General features: G+C 45.1%; 1 protein-coding gene across 1 annotated transcript; it reads left to right on the forward strand.

Annotated features, from left to right (window-relative positions):
- Positions 1–20065: 20065 nt before the first annotated feature.
- LOC131900175 (homeobox protein Rhox5-like) lies at positions 20066–20782 on the forward strand. The gene is made up of 2 exons (XM_059251536.1): positions 20066–20147; positions 20325–20782. The coding sequence occupies exons 1-2, from the start codon at positions 20066–20068 to the stop codon at positions 20780–20782; spliced, it is 540 nt and encodes a 179-aa protein (XP_059107519.1).
- The last annotated feature ends 449 nt before the right edge of the window (positions 20783–21231 follow it).

The raw sequence follows: 21231 nt of genomic DNA on the forward strand, positions 1-21231 counted from the left end.
AGTGTTCTTACTCCACATCCTCACCAGCATGGTCTGTCAGGTTCTTTATTGGTCTTAGGCACTCTGACAGGGATAGGATGGAATCTCAGAGTAGTTTTGATTTGCATTTACCTGACAACAAAGAGTATTGAACGTTTCTCTAAGTGTTTCTCAACCCATTGAGTTTCCTCTTTTAAGAATTCCATTTAGATCTGTACCCTATTTTTAAATTGAGTTATTTGTTTTCATAATATCTAAATTATTTTTTGCATTCCTTTAGATTTTTTTTTAAATTTTATGTGTATGGGTGATTTGCTTGCATGTATGCCTGTGTACCATATGCATGCAGTGCCCTTAGAGACCAGAATTCCTTGGGACTGGAACTACAGATGGTTGTGAGCTGCCATGTGGGTGCTGAGAATTAATCCTGGGTCCTCTGGAAGAGCTGATAGTGTACATAACCATTGAGTCATCTACACAGCCCCATCTTGTGTTTTTGGTTCTTTATGTCTTTTGGATGTTAGTCCTCTATCAGACATGAGGTTGGTAAAAACCTTTTCCCATTCTGTAGGCTGCTGCTTTGTCTGAATGATGGTGTTCTTTGCATTACAAAAGATTTTAAGTTTCACGAGTTCCCATTTATTAATTGTTGAATTTAATGCCTGTGCACTAAGTTAACAGTGTTCTGTTCACGAAGTCTTTTCCTGTGCCAGTGAATTCAAGGTTATTCCCAGAAAGCTTGTGTCATTAGCCAACCAATATCCAGTTTGACTTAAGACCTACTCCATGAGATGGAACCCACACCCAACACTGCTTGAGTGACCAAGAACCGGAGACTAGATAGTCCCGGGAATTAGAAGAAAACCAAACACTACTCTTCTAACAAAAGTGGCAAAAAAATGACTCCCAATGACATTAGGTTATACTCATAGACCAGTACCTTGCTCAGCCACCATAAGAGAAGCTTTCTCCTGTGACAGATGGGAACAAATACAGAGAGCCACAGCCAGACAATATGTGGGGTATGAGGTACCTTGAAACACTAAGCCTTAAATGGAATGTGTCCATCAAACCCCTTCTCTTAGAGCTCAGGGAACCCTGCGGTGGATAAGAGGGGAAGTGTGTAAGAGCCAGAGGGAGTGGAGGACACCAAGAAAAGAAGGTCTCTAAATCAAAATGATCAATGCACATATAAACTCACACAGACCAAGGCAGCATGAGCAGGGTCCACATGGGTCTGCACTACATGGGGTCCTTGAGCTGAAAGACAAAGTGGACACATACCCCCACCCCTAACCCAGAAGCTATCTCTAATTGAGGAAACAAACTATTCTTAAGGATAGGCCACATGTCCAGCAGTAGATGGCCAAATTGAAAGGAACTCAAGGGCATCTTTGAAGATTTCTTGTCTCATAAAGTCATGTCACGTTTCTTCTTCTTCTTCTTCTTCTTCTTCTTCTTCTTCTTCTTCTTCTTCTTCTTCTTCTTCTTCTGTTTTTTTTTCTTTAATTTTTATCTTCTTAAAGATTTTTCACTTATTATTTTTAATTTTCTCTCTCTTTTTTAAGCCCAAAGGTCCTTTTCATACATATTATGGCTCTCAGTATGGGATTTCTGAGTATGTGAGCAAGCAGCTTTCTGTTTGCTTCTGTTTTTTGTGCCTTTTCTTGGGCTCTTTTCCTTCTATTCATTATTTTGTCCTATTCTGAAAACTGTATGTTTTCTAATGAGAGGCAGAAAGGGACGGCATCCAGATGGTAGGGAAGGTGGGAAGAAACAGGGAGAAATAGATGCTGTGGAAACAGTAATCAACATATATTATGTGAGAAAAAATTATCAATGGTCAATTAAAGGAAAGAAATGCCATAGGGAAAAAAAACTTGTTTAATTGCTCAGAAAATGTATCTTGAGATGGGATCCTAGATCCTGCTGTAGATGAAACTGTATATAAGAGTACACTGTTATAGCTCTCCTTTTTATAAACATGAATGGCTTTCCTTTGGGCCGGTTCCCATTAAGCACTAGCAAGGGTCTTGGTTTCATGACTAAAGAATTTGTGCTGTGTTCTCTCAGTGCCTGGATGAATTACTTCCTGGATTGGTTCATGTTCCCATAGCAACAGGATGCATGTGCACAGAGAAAACCAAAGAATGCAGAAATTTTCTACATATTTTCAAAAAATTTAAATAATAAAAGTGAAATTTCTAACAGAATTTTAAGAGAAGAGTAAGAGAAAAACCAGGAGATCCAAGGAACTGTTCAAATTGAAAAAATGCATCTTGATCACAAAAATCATTGCTATCACTGCCGGGAGCCATCCCCGGGGGTGGATGGGTCCTACAGAGAGTGTAAGGAGTCAGCGGGAAAGGAAGTGAGCCAGGCCATGGTGGTCTGGAGAATCTTGTAGCCAGACAGACTAGCAGCCAGAGTGTGTCTTTATTTGTACAGAATTTAGTTAGCAGGGATACATTCATGATGTTCCAAACATAGATCATTTCATTTTTGGTTTTGGACATGTGTTTCACTTCCTTTTGCTCATCTTTTAGTCATCATTAATAAACTATGACAGAAAAGAGTTATTATTTCCAATCATTTTCCCTCAAGTTTTGACATCATTAATAAAGAGAGTTATCATTCTTATTCACTAACCCCATAACCCAATTTTTGAGACTCTAGAGGCATATGACAGCCTATGCTCAGGCTGGTTGCATTGGGTGCTTCAAGGACACTAGACCAAAACAAAAAAAATCAACCATTAATATCAACACCATTGGTGTAAATATTAAGGCCACTCCATGTAGTTAAAAGGAGATTTATTTAATGGCGTAACTTACAAATTAAGGGATAGGTAGGTCGCGGGGTCTGGGGAATGTGTATCACAGTCCAGTGGTGTTCTCTGGAGCTCTGCTTGATCCACCTCCACCATCCAGGGTCCCAGAACCGAGAGAGCGCCCCCTGATCCAGATCTCGGGTCCCGAGGTGCCTCCCTTGGCCCCGCCTTGTAGGCATGACAGTTGCCGAAGTCTCAATGGGGTTTGAAACTTCCAGATCAAAGCTGGAATGGCTACCCACTACAACCCTGGGCATTTTGCCATGCCTCAAGCAGTGTATTATTAACTCTTAGTGGCCAGAGTGCCCACGAAAAATCCTCAGGCTAAAGCTGCTGTAGTTATTATTCAAATTCTGACATAATACAATCAATGTTCACATTTATATCCTTATAGAATTTGTCTATATGTATAATCCTGGCATTCTGTTGTTCCTTGGTCATATGACATTATAGTGGCTCTACATGAGCTGACTTCTAAGAGAGCAAGGTCCTAACACCTCATACTTTTATTATCTTTCCACTCCATACTTTGCTCATCAATATGTCTCTGTGTAGGCCAGAGTTGTATTCCACGTAATTGTCTGAGTGTACAGTGGGAAGAGGCTTGTAATCTGAACTGTGGACAATTCCTCTAGCCCACCAAATCTTGTTGATCTTTTTAATTTTATTTTGTTTTGAATATCTTGTTCTTGTATAAGTACAGGGACAGATGTTTCAAAAATGTATCATAGCCTCATGAAGAGACCTCTGGCTTCTTTATGTGTCACAACCTCCAAGGCGTAAGGAAGAACTTCAAGTAGATAAGCATGTCTCCCTCAAAGTGTGTGTGTGTGAGAATAGTATGTTCAGGACTTTCTGGGTAAGCTTAGAAGCAGCATTCCTGGGAGAAGGCATAAATGATTCATAAGGAATTTTCCATCAATCCAACATCCCCAAATTGTATAAATATTAAAAGTGCCCCAAGTATGTAACCAGTGGAGATGAAAACCAAAGGTGGCATGGCAGCCATGATGTGGCTCAGCTCTGTTGGATCTTTGTCAAGCAGCTGTGCTGGCTTTATGAATTCTGCCATTCCATTCAGTTATGGCTGTGCCGTATCACAAAGTATCCTTTGCTTCTTTGGGGTTCTCAGATCTCCCTGGACTCTTATTTTATCTTTTGTGGTGATTTTCTGAAGACATCCTCAAGCTACTTGTTTGTCAAGGAAATAGCCTGCAAAGTGTGTCAGAAAGGTGTTTTTAATTCAGCTGTGGCCCTAAGACCTCAGTTGTCACGGTGAAGCTCCTGTATTGTTACTGGATGTGGTGGTGCTCAGTGGCCACCAAGGTTAGGAGAACAGAGCTGGCTGAAGAGGATAAAGGATGAAATTCGGGGACTCACAGGCAGGAGTGCAGTTGGAGGGCAGAGCACATACTGGATCAAGACATATGATAAGGATACAATGGGCAAAGAGTGGCCCTCTGGGAGTGCCAGCTTTGACAGGGCTCTCTGTGGCATTCTGCTGCCCAGCTTCTCAGAAACAAGGTATCCGTGGGCAGCTGCCCTCTGAGTGGTCTCTAGGTGTCTTTCTCATGTCAGCACACTCTCCATAAAGTGTCTCAAGTAGCTGCTAGCATTTAATGATGGGAAGGATTTATAAAGCATGTCTCCTTCCCACCCATGTTGAGAACCTGGAAAATCATTCAGACTTGTTCTTGCATTCCTCCAGCAACACTGAGACTGCAGGAGGCATTGCCTTTCCCACATCACCCCCTCTTGTTTCCTTCATGTATCACTTTTCTGCTTACCCTGAATGACAAATATTTGTATCATAGTCGTTCCATTATACACAAGCAGAGAGGATCGTATTAATACTGTACTCCATTGTCTACTTTCAACAATTATCATTCATAGCCAATTGGAATCTACTGATACCCTACCAAAATTGCCAACACCCTAAATTTACCCTTGGAATATTTTTAGGTAAATCCACAAATCACAGTATTTAGTCACTAAGTATCTCAGCATCTCGAAATATAGATCCTTTCATCATATTAATCATAGTATAAGGTGAAAGTGTCATACAGAATACCTCATCACACATACACATATAAAATATGCCACAGATAGTTTTAATTTACATATCTGCCATGTTCATTGTCTGTCTCAAAGTTCCTTTCCATGTTGCTCTCCTTGTCTGATTTCCTTCTCTGTCTTTATGGCAGAAGGCTGGCCTGGGAGAGCAAGGTGGGGAGCAGGCACATGAATATGCCACTTGGTCTCTACAGAACACATATTTGCATAAAACCTCTACTCTTCACATTTTTCTAGGTGTTTGAAGCATGTCTGAATTGATTTTGTCTCTACAGTGACACATAAATTGCAATTTATTACTCCTAAGATTCTATGGGGCCAGGTGGTGGTGGTGCATGTCTTTAATCCCAGCACTTGGGAGGCAGAGCCAGGCAGATCTCTGTGAATTCGAGGCCAGCCTGGACTACAGAGTGAGATCCAAGACAGGCTCCAAAAGTACACAGAGAAACCCTGTCTCAAAACAAAACAAAAAGATTCTATGGCTGGGACAGCTGAGACATGGTGTCTCAGTGACTTGAAATATATTTATTTCCCTTACTGTGTGTAGCCCTGACTATCTTGGAACTTGCTGTATGTATCTTACTAGCTCTTTCTAAAACCAAAATTAGGTTTCCAAGTGGCAAGAGTTTCAGGCACAGCATTCCTGACCACTGAATAACTTGTATCCCATTTGTAAATAGCTCTTACTCCTTGCTCCAGTTCCAGTATGCCAGACATCACTTCACTGATGTGCCAGGATTCTCTTCCTCCAGAGTCCTCCACAGCCTTGGACAATCATGCTTTCTTCGTAAAACCACCTAAATTCCTTCACAACATACTGTCTGCTCCATGTCAAGAGATGGAAGAGGTGAAAGTCTTCATACCTTTCCAGTGGATCTTTGATACAGGCTCGTGACAACAACTTAACAAGTGTGGTCAGCTGGGGACACTTTTCAACATAATTATCATATATGTTACCAGGGTGTTCTGTTAACAGCCACTTCTGAGAACTCTAAACTTATTATTTGGTAAAAGGAAGGTTTGATTGACTCCAGAATCACAAATCCATGTCATGGCCATCTTCAGTGTCCATATGCAAGTCCTAGAAGTTGACTGTGTTGCTGATCAAGACATGTAGCCTAGGTTCCTTCTGGAATAGCTCCTGGCAGATGGCACACAAAGCTGAGGAAATCCAGGTTCAGGTCTCTTCTGAGGGCCTTGATAGCCCCATGGCATGAGGCTATGTCCAGGATCCCTGAATTTGGGCAACTCACAGGGGAGCTGATATGCTACTGTCTGGGAGGAATAAAGGATGATCACACCTACACTGAGCTGCTTAGCACAAACCTCCATTCACCTCATAAGATCAGCTTGGTCTTCTAGTGAATGAGGCCAGGTTCCTGATTTTGCTCAGCTGCTGGACCCTGAGCACCAGGAACCGTTGGCTAACAGCTACAGTGTCCAGTCCTCAGCAGCCAATAGTGTTTCCAAGATAGCTGCTATAGTAGCTTCCAAGGACCAGATCACACCACCCCAGTCACCCTTCTACTCACAAATCAAACCTTCGATCAGGGAGGGAAGAATTCCTCTTGGTTTGTATGCTGAATATCATAGCAGGCAAAGAACATGAAACTCTACATGCCACTGTGGTTTTAAACTCTATTAGGCAGTGCAGTTTCCTTAGTGCTGCCCTGTGATGGGAAAGTTACCACCCTATCTCTTCCTTCAGGTTACCACAATGCACAGAGTTCCAAGAATTAATTACATGGTCTCTATGCTTCCACAGTTAATATTCTGTGATGTCATTTTGTGTTACTGTGGATTGAACCTAAGACCTCCTGCCTGTTAATCAAGTCCCCTAATACTCTGAACCTCAGCATGAGAAGTTTTAGTCTCTTGAAATATTTACTGATTTTTACTTCATATGTATAGGTGTTTCACAGGCATGTTCATATGTGCCATGTCTGGTGCCTGCAGAAGTCAGAAGAGGGGCTTGGATCCTGCGGAACTGGAGTTACAAATGGTTATGAGTCACCAGGTGGGTGCTGGGAATCAAACTCGAGTCTTCTGCAAGAGCAGAAAATACTCATAAATGCTGATCTAGCTCTCCTGGATCCACCCCTTCCCTACCTGCACAACATTATGTCTGCTTTTTCTTTTGAAGCCATCAGGGACAGCTGGTGCTGCCCATACACTCTTGGATGTGTGGCTTTCAGTGGAGGGTGATCAACAGGCCAGAGTCCTTAAATAAAACTAAGTCTCTCCTTTCCAATAGCTATCACCTGCCAATAGTTCCTTAGCTAGGTGTGAGACTTCATGTCCACTTCTCAATGTTCTGGGTTCATTGCAGAGAGGGCTAAAAAGCTTGCAAGAATGGGTGACTATAAAGATCCAGTTAGCTTTGTTAGTCAGCCAGTGTGTGCCTGTCATCTGAAAGGAAATCCTCCACTGAGGAATTGTTTAGATTACCTTGGACTGTGGCCCTGTTTGTAGGGGATTGCTTTGATGGATAATTGACAGAGGAAGAAGGTCCAGCCCTCCGGGAGTGGTACCACCTCTGGGCAGGTGTTGTTGAGCTGTATAAAAAAGCTTACAAGCGAGCCAGCAAGCAACATTCCTCCATGGTTTCTGCTTCAAGTTTCTGATTGACTTCCAGCCCTGATTTCTCTCAGAGATGGACTGTATAATCCATTAGCTTTTGATCTGAGTGTTTTATCACAGCAAACAGAAAGGAAACTACAATGTCTTCCTCTTACAGCAGAGGGCAGTGTGGATCTGGTAACCATGAAGGAGGCCTCTAGACCCAATGGGAGGCTGACTTAGCTGACCTGGAGGGAAGTGCTAAGATGACAGAGGGCTTTGTGTTTGGTTGTCACTTTTAACCTTTTATCTGTAAGTTTATAGTGGATAATAGAGTTCAACATGAACAGAGGCAATGAGAACATGCTAGAGAAGGAAGTAATGGAGTATGACAGCTACTCTGTGTGTGTGGTGTATGTGTGTATATGTTCATTTATGTGTGTGGATATGCATGTACTTGTGTGTAGGTACATGTGGAGGTCAGAATCTTCCTTAATGGCTTTTCCACCTCTTTGAGTTTTTTGTTTTTGTTTTTGTTTGTTGAGACAGGGTCTCACTATGTAGCCTTGGTCAGCCTGGTACTCACTATGTAGGCCAGGCTGGCCTTGAACTCATAGAGTTCTGTCTCTGGGTTCAAAAGTATGTGCCTCTATACCTGGTCAACCTTACTTTTTGAGACAGTGTTTCTCACTGAATCTGAAGCTCACTGATAGGCTAAACTGGCTGGCCAGTGAGTTCCAGGGGATCTGTCTCTTCTCCTCCAGCACTGGGATTCAAATCAGGTACCACTCTGCCTGGCTTTTAAGTAGGTGCTGGGGATCTGAACTCAGGTCTTCAGGCACCTGTGGTAACCACTTTACAGACTCAGCTGTCTCCCTCAGTGACCCATCTTACCAAGTCTCACTTCATATATTCTTTTGACCTTTTTCCAATGTTATTGTTTATGCTGTGTGCACACTACACCCTGGGTGGGCTGTAGTCTGATGACAGCAGGGACCAGTGTCTTTTTATTAGCAAAGGAGATCCTCTAAAATCTTTCCTCTCAAGAGACAATGGATGTGTGCTTCATCATTTCATTCCTTCTCACCTGGATCATGTTGTGCTTACTGGATTTCAAAGCATTTCCCAAGGAAGCAAAAGAAAAAAAAATCAGAAACTTGACAGTTCAAGATGTACCAATCTTCACCCTTGGAGCATTCTCTGAGGGTCAGGTTGGTATTCCTTCTGAGTTAGAATAGGATCTGGCCAGGCAGTGGTGGCACACACCTTTAATGCCAGCACTTGGGAGGCAGGTCAGGCAGATCTCTGTGACTTTGAGGCCAGCCTGTTCTACAGAGCAAGATCCAGGACAGGCACCAAAACTACACAGAGAACATCTGTCTCAACCCCCTGCCACCCCTAAAAAATAAAATAAATAAAAATAAAAAATAAACAGGTTCTGAAGAAGCAGCTTGAGGGAAAGAGACCATCAAACTGCTTTTACAACCGTGAGTTCTGCTTTATGAACGTGAGAAATCCTCACTGCAGACATCTGAGGAAGAAGGATGGAGATGGCGTCTCCTGGGGATAGCTGATGTAGTAACACCCAGTTCCCTGCTTTGTTGATTAGCTAATGAATTTGTTTCCTGAACATTGTCCTACCTCCACTCCAATTCAGCCCCTGCCAGTCATAATCAGTTCATGTCATGATTCTCCTTGTGTGGGCGGAGAATCAGTCTACGCTGTTAATGAATGATTGAAAGGTTGTGCTGTGTCTGAATCAATAGACTTGCTAATATATCAAAACCACTCTATATAGAAGGTGAAATTGTGTTGATTATAATTTATAGGATGAAACTTTACTTTCACATCTCAAATTTCTTTTGCGTTTCTTTCTTGCTTTTTGTTTTGTTTTCTTTTTGTTTTTCAAGACTGGGTTTCTCTGTGTAATAGCCCTGGACAACCTGGAACTCACTCTGTAGACCAGACTGATGTTGAACTCAGACATCTGCCTGCCTCTGCCTTCGAAGTGCTGGGATTAAAGACATGTAGCACCACGCCCAGCCTTGCATTTCTTTCTTAACCCCCTATATTTTCCACATTGAAAAATCCTGTCTATTGTACAATTTTAAATAGCAATAAAATCCACTGTGTCAAAACAGCTATCCAAATGGAGTAGTGTTGACCTGGCTGTATTAGATCTGGATTTCGTTGCCACAGATGGAGAAGAGAAGTGTAAGACCATGAAACCTGGGTAGACTATCCTCTGCTACTTCAACCTGCAATGTGGGGATACTGAAGTACAAGGATTCAGGATAACCTTGCTGGCTTTGCCCATTATACCTCTTCTGTGTATTTATAGAGAGCCTTGGTCTTGCTGAATTTTCTTTCAGCTTGTTGGGTGACTTTAGGAAAGTTTACCTCTCTTTAACTTTGCCCACCAGCAACACCGGGGTATTTAGGCATTGTTGCTGGGCCTCGGCAGGACCTAGTACTGAACAGAACAAGGGACCCTGTATGTATCTGTTCCTCAGACCCTGAAATCAGAGGTTTACCCCCATTTTGCATATGCGTCATTAAAGATGTTGTCTCCAAGGGCAGGTGATCTTGCACCCATTCCAAAAGGGTCAGTAGTCTGTAGTACCTTCAGTCTGCTGGAGACAGCCTGTAGTTGAAGGAAGAGCTACCTTTCTGTCTCGCAGCAACTTGCTTTAGGCCGCATGTGTTTGCCTGTGAGCCTAGTATAGTGGACCAGGAACCAATGCTCTGTGCACTTGATGGATGTTCTACTCATTGGTCCCACTCCCACCATGGACAGCTACAGGGGCTGTCAGCTTAGAGTGCCTGTCCCTCAGCAGTGCCTGCTGCATCAGCCTCCAGAAGACCAAACCCCATCCTCAGCAACCTAGCAATATGCATCCACTTTGCTCATGGTACCTAAGGCAATCCATGGCTGTCAGAAAGGACAAAGGCCACAGCCTTAGCCAGGCTGAAGCAACCATCTGCCTTTCAGAGTGTGGAGTCTAAGACATGGTAGGAGGGCTTTTCTCAGGCATCATTTCAGCAGTCTTTAGCACTTCAACATGGCTGTATTGTTTCCTTGTGAAGACCTGGGTACAGGACTGTTACTGAGAATTCTGGGTCTGGAAACAGCAGGCTACTGTTTCAGTAGGTGAGCGCAGAGGCTGACTTTCAGCCTTGTGGCCCCTTACAAATCCAGGGCCAGCCAGCTTTGCCATGGTGGAAGCTAAGGGAATTGTCAGAGTGGGACTACACACTGTTCCCCAGTCTCCGGAACTTCAGATCCCATGACCACTCATGAGCGGGCACAGAAGTCCTGCCAGTGGAAGGGTGATCCCTGTAGGTTATCTGCCTGGTGCTGGTCAGGGATGGTGCTGGCAATGTGATCTGAGTCTCCACAGCCAATCTCTTCTGTCCTCTGAGCTGGGTAGCCTCTGCTGTCCACTGGGTACACCCTCATAGCAGGTCACCCAACTCTTCAGTTCCTATTAAGTTTCCCAACTCTGGGATGCTGTGGGATGGTCTGTATGTCAAGTGTGTTGCTGATTGGTCAACAAATAAATCACTGATTGGCCGGTGGCCAGGCAGGAAGTATAGGTGGGACAAGGAGGAGAATAAAGCTGGGAAGTGGAAGGCTGAGTCAGAGAGACACTGCCAGGCACCACAATGACAAACAGCATGTAAAGATGCCGGTAAGCCACGAGCCATGTGGTAAGGTATAGATTAATGGAAATGGATTAATTTAAGCTGTAAGAACAGTTAGCAAGAAGCCTGCCACGGCCATACAGTTTGTAACCAATATAAGTCTCTGTGTTTACTTGGTCAGGTCTGAGCGGCTGTGGGACTGGCAGGTGAGAGAGAATTGTCCTGACTGTTAGCCAGGCAGGAAAACATAAGCTACACTGGGACCAGACTAACTAGAAGGAAACAGGGTCATCTTCTGAGGCTGGGAGATGGGGAGGAAATCTCTCAACAATCTAAGTGTATGGACCAAGTAAAGTCTACATATGGATTCATAACAGGGTCTCAGAAAGGGCTCGTGCACTCACGAGTATGACTATCCTCTCTAAGCTCAAATAGCTCCCACGCCAGTTTATTCATCTCTTAGATGGGAGCGACAGGAATTAGCATCCTCTCCCACTCAGGTATCGCTGTTTAGAGTACATCTGGTCTCTCTCTCTGTCAGCCTGGCCACATGCCTAGACTAAACCACTGATGAAGAGATCAACAGGAATTTTGCTTCTGTCCAGCTGGGCTGTAGGAGCAGCTGGCCATGGAATGAATCCTGAAGGCTGCTTTCCTAAGTTACTGGCTGCTAAGTTGAGTGGTCTTTTTTGCTTTAGCCATATAAAAATAGTGAGTAGGCGAAGAAAAACAATTTCTACTGGGTTTAATGCTGCACCACCATAAGAGAGAGAACAAGAGACTGTCTTCCTCTACACTCACTAACAGCCTAAACAACCTGTTCACATTACCCGAAAAGAAATATTTGGCCCAATCACAGTCTTGTCTCTTAGCACCTATCCTAGACCAACCCTCATCTTTCCCCTTCAGCAGCAATCACAGCTCTGCTAGGCCTCCAGGGGAAGTTCTCAACCCTCTTTGCTGGGTGGGAAAAGTTACAAGGTGTTTTACAATTTTTTGAGGTTGATAGCATGGGAGAGTCTAGAACAATGTGTCTCAACCATTCCTCAAGGAGGCTGCACTTTCAGGAGCTAGGGTAATCAGTTATGATCCTTTCATAGTTTTCTCTCAGTGTCCTTTGAGCATTCAAGGCTGTTGCAATGGCATGAAGCAACTCTTCCTGGCTTTATGACAGTCCATTCGTTCAAGGCTGCCTAGGCAGTATGAGAGAATCCTGCTGTTGCTGCTTAGCATCAAAAGGCCCCATTTTCAAACCTCTTTACTTCCCTACTAGAAAACAAACATTAGCAAGTACAAATAACCTAAATTTAAAGACCTTACACTTACTACTAGTAGTGATTGTGAAATGGATTGTAATATTGCTTCAGAGGTGCTTTAAGACACCTGTCCAGTGCCTCGGGGAAATAAGCCACCTTAACTAGATCATGTAAGTTTACACTATTTTGTGCTATCCTTATGCCTGGGATGCCAGTCTGCCCTACAGGTCAGACTTAAAACTCCAAGCCCATCTGGCCATGGAGAGTGTCATTGCCTTGGAAGTCCCTTCTGAAAGAGATATCTTCTTATGCAAGGTCGAGAAAGATAAAGGGGTCTTCTTGGTTCTTTGAGTTCCCCGAGCTGGGGGGATGATGAGATGCAAGCAGCTCATATCCAAGGAAGCTTCATTGAGTAGAAGGCCCAGAAGCATGCCCTGGTGTACCTGTTCAGCCAAGCGCCTTGGAGTGGGTGAAGACTGAGTATGAGGGTGCCTGCTGACTAGTGTGCTAGGCGGTCTCTACCCTCTCTGCCTTGGTGTGCACAAGGGTAGGAAATCAACACATGGTAGAGTCCATTGCCCCTGAGAAACCTGAGTCTGCACAGTTTGAGGGTGAAAACAGAGAAATCCTACAAAAGGCCCCACTGTGGGTCTGGAGGTGCCCAGCTATGCAGTCTGCATGGTGGGAGTTAGATTTTTCTGGGCTGGCATGGTGGAAGGTGACTTTGTTCACGTTCTCCAGTGGTTGTTCGTTTTGTCAAGGGAGCCAGGGAGAGTCTGGCCCATTTACATATCCAGAGTTATGTAGCTATTTACTTCCTCTGAAATGAAACTTTCTTTCCTGAAGAGAGATGACTCAGAGGTTCATATGGCTTAGGAAACTTGGAAAATTCAGGAGAGTTGCAGCATTCAAAAGAGCCCTCTCAAGGGTTGTCAAAGAAGTAAACGGAGTTCTGGGGAGAGGCAATCCTCCAGGCCAGGCACCTGCAAATTTTACAAGGAGCTCCATGGATACAGCTATCACAAGCTATCTGTCCCTCATGCTGTGGAGGGACTTTTAATGGTACAGCTACCTTTGAGTGACCCATGCTCTTGTAACCTCTCACATATGCCCCTGTTTGAAAACCCCAATACACTGACTGGCATACTGGGTGGAACCGTGTATTTGGTTTACCATGGGTGAATCTGTGGTCAATAGTAGTTTGATCACCCCTCCTCAGGAAAAGTCACACAACTGGTGTAGGCCCTGCAGATGAAAGAGAGGTACTGGAGCAGAATGAGGACTGAATTTGTCTTTCCTTTCAGTGTAGAAACATCAGGAATCTCTCATTGCCTTTGAGCCTGAAGTCCTGCTCCAAATCCTGACTAAAACAGGCAGAGATCTCTAAAAAACTCTCAGGTAGAGACCAGGCCCTGGCAGATGGCTTGGCTGGATGGGGTTGCTAGGAGTAAAACTGACCCCCAAGGGTAATTTTCCAGTAGCAGGAGGACCCCCAACAGAGATCTGAGTTCAGCAGCAGCGGCTGAGGCTAGACACCATTGAAGGAAGCCACACTTCAAGGCATCAGCCTCCGAACAGTAGCAGGCTGTAATTAACAGCTCACAGAGACAGTCAATTGCAGTGCCCAGGGGAAGACTGTGGCAATCAGGAATACACAAAAACAAGAGAAAACAAAAAAACTATAACCCTAACCTGGGCAAGGAACAAAAGTGAGAAGGGACAACCCACACACATATCTTTGATGCTTCCCTTCTGACCAATCTGAGCCCATTCCCACACCTATAGAAAACAAACAGGCTGGGCTGTGGTGGAGCATGCCTTTAATCCCAACACTTGGAGGCAGAGGCAGGCTGATCTCTGAGTTTGAGGTCAGCCTGGTCTACAGAGCAAGTTCCAGGACATCTAGGGCTGCAGAAAAACAGGATTTCCCAAAAAACAAATAAAACATAACAAAAACCCAAAATAAACAAAAACCCAACCACCCAACAAACCAAACAAACAAAACTACTATCAACAACAACAAAAACCCCAAAACAACAACAACAAAACCCCACACGGGTTCTTGGTTGGACTCTGAGTGGCAGCTGGCTCCTGCTCTGGTCTGGAGAGACTTCAGAATCCAACTCTTAACTGGAATTCAGTTCTCAACCAGCTCTTGGCTCTGACAGGGGTCTTGGCTCCTAGAAGATCATTAGAGAAGATTGTCCCCAGGCCTGCTAGGCCTGTTGGAGACAGACTCCCTGGAGGTCATACTCAGATAAGGGGAGTTCTTCCAGTTCTCACTACTGCTCTGAGATTCATTGCTTTAGATTTGAGATCCAGAGTTCAGGCCACAGCCTTGGAGACTCGGTGCTTCAGCCACAAGCATGGCAATTCCTCCAGCATTTGAGACATGCCAGATATGGGAGATCTTCCACCAGGAAGTGTGCACAGGACAGAGCCTCAGAGTTAAATTAGAAAGCAGCACATGTCTGAAATAAAACCAGAAGGAACAAAGGTGGACCAAGGAACACTGTTTGGTGACAACATCAAATGGAACATGAAGTCAGAGAAGGGCACTGTTGGGCTCTGGCAAAGTCAGAAAGGTGGTGGGCAGCTGTGGGAAGTGTCTGAGAAGAGAAGCAGCAGAGTCAGGGTGGCATTTTGGAAAGATCACCCTGACTGCACTTGTGAGAGCATGATGTTTATGGTCTGTAAAATCATCTAGGCTCAGGTCAGACTTTTGCTTATGGAGTAAATTCTCAATGAGGGATATCAAGGTTCTTCCCAGCTTTTTGTTTAGACATAATTCTGCAGTGAGTATCATAGCCAAATCAACACACACTAAGTCATTATAACCAATTTCTACTAGTAAGGATTCTTCATTCTCCATGGGTGTCACTGAAGAAGTTGAATGTTCTTACCACCCCACCAGGGGACTATCTGAGAGCTTGTTATGCCAGCCTAAGCTTGCATCCAGGAAGAACAGGGCCCTCTCAGAAAGCCCCAGGGGAGTTTATGTGGTCAACTCTCTACACAGCAGAACCATTTTTGCTGATCTTTGAGCCCCACAAAGGCACATTTAGGGTCCTGGAGATTTTACAAGGGCCCAGGTTTCCTTCTGTACACTGGACCCTGGTTAGCCAGGCTGATATACATGAGAAATCCCCACCACTGTCCTGCAGTCTCCCTGACTTCTGTACTGATTCAGTCAGTCATGCTCACAGCATGCTCTCATCTGCTGCACAATCTTCTGACTTCTCAGTGGCCTCTCTCCTGGGCACTGCTGGGTACCCCCAGCTCCAACCTCCTTCTTGGGGCTCAAAAAAATATTTGTTTGGTTATTGTGTACTTTTGGTGCCTGTCCTGGTTCTTGCTCTGTAGAACAGGCAGCCTTGAACTCACAATAATCTGCCTGACTCTGCCTCCCAAGTGCTAGGATTGATGGCATGTGCCACCACTGCCTGGCGAGACTTATAATTGGTACATCTTTCTTCCCAACCTTGACTCCTTTCCACTGGAAAATTGCCCCAGCTTGTCTCCAGACCATCTCCTGGCCATACCTCTACCATCTCTATGAGAGCTACCCTTCCCTGGAGCTCACTTCAGCCACCACACCTTCTCCTTCCTCAGGATACTATCCTTCTGGATGTCTGCCCACCCAACTCCCAGTCCTGGCCTCCCTCTATATCAACCCTTGTCTCTCTCAACCATGTGTCTCTTACAAACAGCAGGAAGCATCCTTACTGAGTCCCTGTAGGGTGAGACCTCTGACCAGGGAAAAGTACCTACGGCCTGGATACAGCAAGTATGTTCCAGGGCCTGTGGCTGGGATACAGCATACCAGAGTGGTTAAGCAAGAACACTCCAAAGTGATGTGGCTGGTTGAAAGACTGAAGGGATGATCCCTGACCTGTCCACTCCTTTTCCGGTTCAGAGAGGAGCTCATGCTACATTGTTTATGCATAACACACCAGTATACACACCAAAAAGAGAGAGGGAGAGAGGAGAGAGAGAGAGAGAGAGAGAGAGAGAGAGAGAGAGAGAGAGAGAGAGAGAGAGAGACAGAGAGAGAGAGAGAGACAGAGAGAGAGCAGATGCATTTCAGATGAGCCAGGTGGCAGCCTCTGACTTTCCTGCCAAAGACGTGATTATCACTTGGTGGCTTGAAAGCTCAGGCCATGGAGTGCTGAGCAGAGAAAGGACATAGTGAGCTGTGACTAAGTGGGCAGTGCAGTGGTCAGTGTATCCTGTCCTATGAGCCACAAAGGCCTCATGGGAGAGCCAACCTGGGCACAGCTGGTTCATGGAATGTCAGGTATCCCCAACTATGCTGACCATGGGTTTGTGGAAGATGACTCAAACCTAAGAAAGCTTCCACATTTATTATTCTTTCTGTATGTGACATGATGTCATATGCAGGTAAAAGCTCATCAAAGAATTCATTATCTGTCAATTATGTTTCTTCTTTTTTTCTTTAAGAATTTTTTTTTCAATTTACATACCAACCACACCCTTCTTATCTCTCCTCCTGCTCTCCCCATCTTCTCCCCTGCCCCCAACCAACCACTCTATCTCAAAAAACGTAAGGCTCCCATGGGGATTCAGCACAGCCTAGTACATTCAGTTGAGGCAGGACCAAGCCCCTCCCCTCTGTACCATGGCTGTGCAAGTTGTCCCACCATAGCTAATGAGCTCCAAAAAGTTGCTCAAGCATCAGGTATAGATCCTGATCCCATAATTATGTTTCTTTTAGAGCTGGTCAATTGCTTCTAAAATTGCTAATGTGAGTTGTCTTAACACTCTTAATGTTAAACTAATATTGTCTTGGGTCTTAGCAAAGCAGTGATCTAGGTTTTTTTTTAATTGTGCTCATCAATAAAACAGACTTATAATTCATTTGTGTTTCCTTTCACAGCAGTTACTAGCTTTATGAAACATTTTGGACCACTTTCCTTTTTTGCTTTGCATATTTCTAGAACTACTCTTACAATCTGCAGATTAGCCTCACTCTAGGGGATGGGATAATGGGATGGGAGGTCTTTGGCTACAGATGTTTCTGCATGTGAATGTTGTGACTGTGAATGCACCTGTGTGCACTTGTGCATGCTGACCAAGAAATCCCTCAGGAAAATCTGTGTGCAGATAGGTTTCCCATCTAATAACTATGATGAGGAGAGTCCCATGGGAAAATGGTGTAGAAACTCCACAATCACATGCCTTAACCTGAAGCAGTGCTTCTCAACTTGGGTAATGCAGCCACTTTTAACTTTGGGGTCGACAGACATTAACTAAGACCATTGGAAAACAAAGATATTAAATTATGACTCATAACAATAGCAAAATAACAATTAGGAAGTAACAACAAAAATGGTTGGGGTCAGCACAGCATGGGCAACTATATTAAAGGGCCACAGCATTAGGAAGGTTGAGAATCACTGACCTAAAGCATTGAGCATGTAACTAAACAAGAAGGAGCCACAAGACTGCATTAATGCATTTCAATCCTGGAGAGTCCCTCACAGAAGACAACTTAAAAGAAAATCACACAGAGCAGTAATTGGGCTCATGATTCACTGCTGTTCTACAGCAAAAGCTGCTTATGGGTACAGGTTTCCTGTCAATGCAGTGATATGTAAGATTGGGCTACTAGATCGCAGCAGGCGAGCAGCAGACATCCTAAGGAGTCAGAGGAGTAGAGTCCCTTCCCCAGGTCCAAGATGGGGACAGCAGAGTCAAGAGCATCAAGGGTAAAGGCAGAGATGGGTGCTGGTTTCCAGACTCACATAGATAACAGCTTGGAGCAGAGCAGGCCTTGGTGTTTACCTGTGTTAGCTATTCCCATAGTGTACTCCACAGCTCCTCTGGGTTACACAGCAAGCATCCATCTTTTAGGGTGCTGAATCAACCCACAGAGAGGAAATCCCTGCCCATCACTCTTTGCTAAGCCCTTGGAGCAAACTGCCAGAAATAAAAGAATACACCCAGTGTCCTATGAGCTCTGTAGAAAGGAGAAGAAATGAACAGTCTCTGGGGCACCCTGAATGCATGATTGCTTACCTGCTTCACACTAACCCTGGAAACAGCATCTTGGGAAATTTATCTCAGAATCTGGGGTTGGTATGGATGCAGGAGGTAGGTCTCTGTCCTTAGTAAGGAAAAAGCACTCACGTTCAAATTTCTAAGTTGCTCGCATATGTTGCAGGGATGCTAGGGATAAAGGAGGGTTGATTTGAAACAGCCAAGCCAGGAACACCAAAGATGGGACACAAAGAGTTTCTGCGATCAGTAGGACAGTCAAGCCATCTCACACTGGTAAAGACAGGGCTCCCGTCTAGTGTGGACAGTCCAACCAGGCCACTAAGTCCTTCAGGAAAGCACCCATGGTACTATTGTCTCCTAAAATAGCCCAGCTTCCCGAGCAGCTCATTGTGAGAGTGAGTAAAGTCTGTGTCTAAGAAAGCCTCCCATTTCGGTGTTTCAGGGAAGCCTTTCACAACGACCCAGGAGATAAGGAGAAGAGGAAGGACAGTTGCAGCTGCTTCTTGGTGACTGAGAAGAAAGAGAGCTGAGGATAATTAAAAGCACCTGGGACAGCTGAAATGTCAGAGGACACAAGACCATGCAGTGGCTAATGGTGACCAGACAGTCAAGGTCCACAATTCACAAAGCCCTAGTCAGGGATGGATAAAGGGGCCTGTGGTGGGAGGGGGTTGAGCCACCCCTGACTAGGTGGGCAATAGGTGAACAGAACAAGATCATCTCCTTGGTGTGGGCTAGACCATGTGGACTGTGGCCCCTCCAGTGTCTCAGCCTATGCTATCCCAGAGAACTAACCCATCTCCTAACAATTACCTCAGCCATTGTCCAGACTCTGCCATGATCCTACTAAAAACAAAAGCACGAAGTGACAGAGCTCAGTGGCTCTTTTAAATTTTGGGAATGTCACCTACTCTGGGGAGTCTCTAATTTTTCTCAGTTCTGCCCCTTCCTGCAATGATTCTTTGTAGAGCTTGAATCCAGAATTGCTTACTCCTCCTGCCTTTCACCTTCACAGCTGTGAGACAGGTTGGGAGCCAGTACCCAGGGTTGATCTTTGATGCCCTCAGGTATCTGGGTCACCCTAGGACCTTGGTCAAGCACAGCTAGGTAGAGAAAGGTCTCCATCAGAATGAGCTTGTGAACACTGGTGGAATTCAGCCCTGTTGGGAGCACAGTCTCTCAGGAGGATCGTGCCCTGGCCTACCCACATAGTTGCCATCATACGGGGCTCTTCAAGGCAGCACAACCAAGATTGGGGCATTTTGTTTGAAGGACATTTGCATAAATTAATAAAGTGATTTAGCTGGGCTCAAGGGCCTGCTGAGTTTGAAAAGGTCTTTTTGTTACTCCCTATGACTGAATTTGGACAGTCTAGCATTACCCAAAACTAGAGGTGTCAGCTAAGCAGCAAACCAGAGCCACAGGTTCTGCACCCCCACCGCACACAGACTCACTGCAGTTTTTAAAGTACTCCCTGCTCTTTGCAGCCCTAAAGTGCTTCAGGCTAGGCACCTCAGAGGACAAGCCCACAGTCACTGAGCCTGTGCAGGCCAGAATGTGTGATTGGACACATTGTAATTACGTAGAGTCTCCAGAAGACAAGCCTTCCGGGTCAGGCATCAGAGCTGTAAGTCTAGCGCCAGACAGTGAGGACACGGCTTTTAAAACTACGGAACTCGGGTCTGATCGAAAGATTCCCGGTATGGAAACTCATCAGAGCTGCTGCCGCAGTTTGAACAGGATGCTGTGTCTAGGAGCTGATGAAGACCAGGAACAACAGCATGGTCAGTAAAATCGTTCTGATTGGACTTGGGCGAAGTCCGGGAAGTAAATTTGGTGGAAAAGCCCAGTGGTTGGGCGCTTCCATTACCCGGCTCTGCCTGTGGCCCCTCTCCAGGCTTTCCAATGATCCATGGGCCACGATGCTCAGATCTTTATCTTTATGTTTTTCTCTCTTGCAGGTAGGAATGCAGTGGTCCTGAAGGCTGGAGAGGAAGGAGGAAAGAAAGGGCTTGTACAGAGTGAGCTTGCTCAGGGTGAGCTTGGTCAGGGCGAACTTGCTCTGGGCAAACTTGCCCCAAGCAAGCCTGCTCAAGAAGAGCTTGCTCAGTCCGGTCTTACTCAGGAAGCCACAGGAGCGGTAGAGGCGGGAGAAAACGAAGAAGAAGAAATGGAAGGAAAACACGCTGGCGATGGGAGTTCTGGCCCCATGGAAACGGCGATCCATGCGGAAGGTGGTCATGGTGGCAGTGTTCCACAGCAGCCTCAGCAAGAGGCAGCAATGCCTGAGGGCACCAACAGTCTCCAGGCTGGGGACAGGCTGCCTTTACAGCGCCGCACCAGATTCACCCAGTCTCAGCTGCAGGCACTAGAGCGACTTTTCCAAGAGACTCGCTACCCCACCTTGCGAGCAAGGTAAGCAGAAAGCCCTGCTAGGCGCCTGATTTTCAGGCAGTGCATCCAGGCTGTCCTTTGGTGTTCCCTGAACCGCTGATTTCCTCTAAAAAACAGAGCCACCATGTCTGGACCCTCCAGCAGAAATTGGATTCTGGAGTAGGGGGATGGGCCCTAGTCCAACTGTTAAGATTGTGTTTTGTTGCCTGTTTAAGTGGCGCGTGAGTGGGAAATTGAGACAATGCTTGTTCTAAATAAGTCTCTGTAAGTATGAGTGAGAATCCTGAGGTGTGGCTGGGAAAATACAGGAAGGATTCCACCTCAGATTAAAATTTGACTAACACTTTTCATCGTGGAGGCTCTCATAATGAAGACTTACATGTTAAGTACATAGACCACATACCTGTGATTGGGGGATTACCCTTTAACTTTGGTCCCTGAAAGAAACCTGTTACTGAAGTAATTCTCAAAGTA

This window comes from Peromyscus eremicus, chromosome X (genome assembly GCF_949786415.1).
Source record: "Peromyscus eremicus chromosome X, PerEre_H2_v1, whole genome shotgun sequence".
NCBI classification, from domain to species: domain Eukaryota; kingdom Metazoa; phylum Chordata; class Mammalia; order Rodentia; family Cricetidae; genus Peromyscus; species Peromyscus eremicus.

Excerpts from the sequence above, each read along its gene's own strand:
- LOC131900175 (XM_059251536.1), top strand. The coding sequence starts at position 20,066 with ATGGAAACTCATCAGAGCTGCTGCCGCAGTTTGAACAGGATGCTGTGT. Across the intron at positions 20,148-20,324 it reads AGACCAGGAACAACAGCATG|GTAGGAATGCAGTGGTCCTG; the intron begins GTCAGTAAAATC and ends TCTCTCTTGCAG.